A 6,039-nucleotide genomic window follows, 5' to 3' on the forward strand; every position below is an offset into this window, starting at 1 on the left:
GAGGTTGGTGCTCTCCTCGTCCACAGCGCTTGAAGAAGAAGTCAGGTCACGGGACTCCCCAACGACTGCACCCCGCGGTGCTGGCACGCCTGCGCAACCACTCGCCCAAAAGAGACTGTTTGCACACCAGCTGATTTTGGAGCCAAACATTTATAATTAATTTTTTTAATAACAAAAAAAGTTATCTGATGTGATCCAACCATTAATTCAATGTTGAACCACATCCCAGTTGGCAATTTACTATTTCCCTACTACACTAGTGTTTGGAAAGGCTTATGAGAAGAAGAGTTTCAACTTTCAACTTATGGTAAGTTATCTTGTGCCAGATCATAGGACATATTAATCGTTGGCATAAACAAGTAGGGAGCCTATAACTCTTAAGGGTCTCTTGCATGGTTTGAAATAGCTCCAGAAGATGGTGCAAGTGTTAAGAGTTGTATAGTGGTGACTTTGGGTTCGCAACTACCTCATAATCGTTTTTCTGGATTGTTTGAACCTAGACACTGGCAAATCCTGACAATGGTTTTCTGGATTGTATGAACCTAGGATTGTACAAATAATTATAAGGGTATAAATATGTTTCCTAGATAGTTCGGATAATTATGTTTTATGGTTAATGTACTTATCCATTGTATGTTAATATGAACTTGCGTAGAAGTAAGAGAGAACCAGACGAATAAGTCTGTTTTGTCCGTGTGACTTCACAAATGTACGCAAGTGTGACTGTCGTTTCTCTGTCTACACATTAAAATGCATGTGTTTGCGATGATCTACACATACGTCTTGTGCCACCGGTGACCTTGGCTTTTTACAGAATCCCCATCCTGTGCCGTAGGAGTTGTAGCTCGGTGGTCCACCGTATATGCATATTGGACGAACCACAAGTGACAGTTGTAAGCACCATCACTAATTCCCAAATTTCCATTGGTTTTTCGTTCGAAATTAATAGAAGATTGAAGATTTTATCATGACTGGACTACATCGACGTGCATATGGACGAACTCGATCCATAACTATGACGATCTTGGATCGATATTCATCCAAACTCCAGAATCAAACCATCAGCATCAATAACACTCGCAGTTAACAAATGATCCTCATGCAATATTATATGCCCACATAGATCGATGTCTCAAATTTTTAACACTTCAAACTCAGCAATAGCCCTATATTTCTCAAAAGAATTGCACTCGCTTGAAATCAAACCCCTTTATCACATTTTTGGTGTCTCAAAGCTGCCACAGAAATGCCTCTTCTAATTTGCTAACTAGAACGACGATTTTCTTTTCATATTAATTAGGTGGAAGCTTTTCAATAGGAATAATTCTTTTAAAATTGAAAAACTAGGAACTTTTATACCTTTAACATTTACAATTTGACAAACTAAATGAAAGTACGACTCTTCTCGAGATAATAATCAAATGTACTTGTCTTCATTAATTGTCTCATTGAGATCATCAACTGATGTAGAAGTATACCAAAACCTTGTGAAAGTTGGCTTTCATTTATATCTTCTTGGATTGAGTGACACCAGATAATCTCAACAGCTCTATCAGTACCACATCCTCAAGCTTGTCATTATCCCTGTGCACTGGCTATTGCCCACGCGTACGAAACACCATATTCTCATTAACTTACAGCTAATCTTACCAAATAATCCATATCTGACTATCTGCACCGAGTCACCTCCACAACTCGTCACCCAATATGCCCGAGTCAAACAACCATAACTCACCTTCCCCTTCAACTCACGCTAGTAGAAGATCATCGTCATCTTCATCATGGCCTTTGAACTTTCTCTTCTTGTCAATACTGGTTCCTGTGGCGGCAGCTCTGCTAATCCTCTACCAGCTCGACTCGTTCGATCCGGCTCCTCTGCCGCTTCACGAGTTAAGCCACCGAATCACAGCTGCCCCAGCGCGTAATGCTCACATGCTTAAAGGGTCGGAGTTTATAGGTGTTGGGGCTTTAATGGCGCCGGAAGACATTGCTTATGATTCAAAGTCGGGACTCATTTACACGGGCTGTGCGGACGGGTGGGTCAAGCGAGTCACGTTGAACGAGTCGGCTGCTGACTCGGTGGTTGAGAACTGGGTTAACACCGGCGGGAGACCACTCGGACTCGCTCACGGTCATGACGGTCAGATCTTGGTCGCGGATACAGAGAAGGTCAGCGTCACTAATTGTCGCCAATATATAGTTAGGGTTAGGACCGTTAGGTGACGACCATATTGGTATATGAGCAAATTATGGCATACTGTATATTGGTTTTTCAATCTAAACAACGAAAATGAGGTAGTGTATCATGGTGAGATCGAAGTGGTAAATGAGCAAGTTTATGGCATACTGTATATTGCTTCTTCAATGTACTTCATAGACATGGACTGATAATGGTGATGTCTTTGTGATTATCGGTGAAACTGGGCTCTTTGTAGTATAGGTTGTTTCATGAGTTTCCATGTTTGTATTATATACGCTAGTTGCTTATATTTAATATAGTTTCTCATTTTAATTAAAAAAATGTGGGAACATATATAAATCAGGGACTACTGAGTATAACTGAGGATGGAGAAGTGGAGCTGTTGACTGATGAGGCTGACGGTGTGAAATTCAAGCTTACAGATGCTGTGGATGTAGCAAAAGATGGCATGATTTACTTCACAGATGCTTCGTATGTGTACAGCTTAAAAGACTGCATCTTGGACATTCTGGAGGGCAAACCCCATGGTAGATTACTCAGCTACGATCCAACTATGAAAGAGACCAAAGTGCTAGTCCCCGACCTCTACTTTGCTAATGGAGTTGCAGTCTCTCCGGATCAGAATTTTGTGATCTTCTGTGAAAGTGTCATGTATAATGTTCTCTGGAACCGTACCCTCATCTGAAGTGTTTGGAGTACTTCTGCTTTTGTTGATAGGGACAAAGTTTTTGACCGTGATAAATGGTTGATATTGCAGGAGAAGATGTAAAAAGTACTACCTGCAAGGCGAGAAGAAAGGAAACGTAGAGAACTTCATTGACAACTTGCCGGGCACCCCTGATAATATTCGATATGATGGAGAAGGCCATTACTGGATTGCATTTGCTACGGTAATTCATTTTCTTTCTCTTCTAAGTTCTAAACAACGAGAGGATTGTGAAAGCTTCTTGCTAATTTGGAGAGCAATTGTGCAAATAACACCAACCCTAAAGGATCGTTTCGATTGTTGTGCTGTTATGAATGAAACAAGGAAGCATCTTATTTATAGTTCATTGACTTTTTTTTTTTTTGGCCGAATTGGCAGGAGATTACAGATTCTTGGAATCTAGCACTTAGGTACCCTTTTATTCGAAAATGGCTGGCAATCATGGAGAAGTATACAGCAGGAAGACTACATATGGAGAAAAATTCTGGTGTAATGGCTGTTAATTTGGAAGGGGAACCTATTGCCCACTATTTTGATCCAGGGTTATCAGCCGTTTCAAGTGGGATCAAGATCGGAAATTACCTATACTGCGGTTCACTTTTCTATCCATACATTATCCGCTTCGATCTGGAACGAAATCCTGCACATGCCGCTACATGAGCTTCAAGCACCCGAAAAAACCATCCATAATACTTCCTTTGATATGTAACTTACAACATAAATGTAGTAGCTTCTTTAGTTGTACTTTGTTCAGAGCGACAAATTACCTTAATAATATATATATATATATATATATAGGTGCATTGCTCTTCTGGCTACTTGATAGCACACCTTTTATGGTCAGTATCAAGTAAACCTTATGTATGGATTGCTATCAGAAGCAAGTCAGCGAATCATGCATATGTAATATTAGGTTCAAGGTATGAGAAGCTAGCTGTGAGAAGTTGATTGAGATTCTGGGTCAACTCAATTGCACAGGTCAACTTAAATGTACTCTTCTTCTCTTTCTGTGAGAAGTTGTGCATCAATATGATGTGTATTCATCTACAGGCTTTCAACCATAGAAGCTGCTGACAGAATCGTTGTAATGGACGGAGGCCAAGTCACTGAGGTCAGCTGCTGCTTGATTTACTAATTTCGCTTTTAGATTAAGAAAGATTCAAGAATACTCACTTGTAGTCTGACTACCATTGATTTATGCAGATAGGTGATCGAGCATGCAGAGCTCCTCAAGAAGGATGGGGTGTATGCAGAATTGATTAGAGCTCAAACAAATAGTTTGGCTTGATTGAGTGATAATTTAGTTATTAAAGCTTCTGCTAAAATCGAATTTTGCATTGAAGATAATTTCTCACTATCATCTCCCATTTGTGTAATGTTCATTTATATTTGATTGGTGTGAAACAAGGACAAAGTATGAAGTGATGAAGAAAACTAAGAGGGCGTCCTTTCCCCAAATGCAGTTCTCCTGATGCAACCTCAGCCAAAAGGTGAGTATAGCATATTCAGAGAATGTTGGAAAGACCTCGAAACGCTTTCATGGCTGCTAAGTCTCTCAGTAAACAACTGAAATTGCTGGTTGATGATGAAGACCGGACACTTCAGTTCAATCTCTACTGACGTTGGCCACAAGTCTATATATCATGCCAACTACACAGTTTATAATTGTAGAAATATGAAAGAACAATGCCAAATGTGCCATTTACATAAGTCCAATTATGACCGTGGATCAGTATCCAGTTACAGCTCAGTTCCCAACTATTTGAGTTGGCTGCATGAATCGTAATACTATGCTTTGAAAATCACATTTACAGCCACAAGAGGCGCCAGAGGCTTTCAATATATGGCTATCCAAGTTTCAAGATCACTTGGATTCATAACTGAAATGGTGCCTCACCAATTTCTAAAACTATCATATTGATACCTCATAAGTCATAATTAATTCATGGCATACTTTTAGTACCATTTACTAATACTATGAACTTCTTTTTATCCAATGACATTTTCGTCTTTCCCCCTCTAAGATTAGTTTATTAGTAGTTATTCTAATTAATTCTCGCGTTGCATATACTATTACCATTTATGTTTACCTTTTGTAATTTTTAGTTAGAGATTAGTGACGTACTAATTATCTTGATCAAGATGGTGATGGATTTGTGGTGAGGAGAAGAGAGAGATGGCAAGATGAAAATGCACTTAACAAGAGAAGTGAGTTAACAATGTTATTAACAATTTAACATTGGGTACTAAAATTATTCACTCGAGAGTTTGAGTGAAATAGTAGTTATCTATCTTGTATAGTGCAAAAACAAAATGTTTAGAAAAATATAAATAAAAGAAATTGAAAAAAAAAAAATTGGTGGTGGGCTATAGGGAAAATAATGGTAAACTTAATATTGGGTTAAAGCTTCACCCAACCTTAAGTTGATAAGGAAAATGAGCCCTCATGCAACCATGAATAAGAATTCAACTAGGAATGTATTAAATAATCATTTAGTCGCAAGGAATAGCTGAGCGTATAAAAAGAAGGGTATAAGGAAAATCGACAACTCAACAACTTATCTACTCAGATATCAAAGCCTCTCTTAAGCAAACCTTAACTACGGTTGAACCAGAGAAGTTAAGGACCGTCTTAACACCTAGATAAGCTAATGACTGCCTCAGCAAACCCTTGTAGCTTTTTTGTAATTGCACTGCTTAATCTGCTAAGTTAAGTATCAATACTCATGATGTCAAATATCATGTTGAAAATCCTTATTTAGTTAAGGTAATTAAAGAACCTTGTGACGAGGTTGGTGCTCTTTTCGTCCACAAGCTTGGTACATAAGTCAAGTCAGGGGCAACCTAGACAACTCCCACCTCACAGTGCTGGCACACCGTGCATATGCAAAAGTGAGTGTTTACATCACCTTCTCGGGAGAGCCAAATGGTAGGTACTGTCCACATGAACGGGGGACTTGGCTTCTCTGCTATAATTTCTTTTTGCTATAATTTGCTATTAAGCTGCCACATCGGCATCAGCCAATCCAACGGCTAATAATAAAGAGTATACAAACTCACATTGGTGGACTTAAGCACCATATCGTGTCCTCTTCTTCTTCCCTTCCCGGCCTAAAGATCATAGCAAAAAAAA

At 39.1% G+C, this 6,039-nt stretch overlaps 1 protein-coding gene across 1 annotated transcript; it reads left to right on the top strand.

Moving 5' to 3' along the window:
- Window positions 1-1,550: 1,550 nt before the first annotated feature.
- LOC112190111 (protein STRICTOSIDINE SYNTHASE-LIKE 5) lies at window positions 1,551-4,263 on the top strand. Its single transcript, XM_024329535.2, has 5 exons — window positions 1,551-2,169; window positions 2,544-2,851; window positions 2,958-3,090; window positions 3,285-4,017; window positions 4,110-4,263. Exons 1-4 carry the CDS (start codon window positions 1,708-1,710, stop codon window positions 3,564-3,566), a joined length of 1,185 nt encoding a protein of 394 aa, XP_024185303.1. The 5' UTR covers window positions 1,551-1,707; the 3' UTR covers window positions 3,567-4,017; window positions 4,110-4,263.
- The last annotated feature ends 1,776 nt before the right edge of the window (window positions 4,264-6,039 follow it).

This window comes from Rosa chinensis, chromosome 2 (assembly GCF_002994745.2).
Source record: "Rosa chinensis cultivar Old Blush chromosome 2, RchiOBHm-V2, whole genome shotgun sequence".
In the NCBI taxonomy this organism is placed as follows: domain Eukaryota; kingdom Viridiplantae; phylum Streptophyta; class Magnoliopsida; order Rosales; family Rosaceae; genus Rosa; species Rosa chinensis.

What these genes read in the sequence shown, in the direction of transcription:
- LOC112190111 (XM_024329535.2), top strand. Translation starts at nt 1,708, where the DNA reads ATGCCCGAGTCAAACAACCATAACTCACCTTCCCCTTCAACTCACGCT. An exon ending in ATCTTCTGTGAAAGTGTCAT is followed by an intron (nt 2,852 to 2,957) that starts GTATAATGTTCT and finishes TTGATATTGCAG; the next exon opens with GAGAAGATGTAAAAAGTACT. An exon ending in ACTGGATTGCATTTGCTACG is followed by an intron (nt 3,091 to 3,284) that starts GTAATTCATTTT and finishes CCGAATTGGCAG; the next exon opens with GAGATTACAGATTCTTGGAA.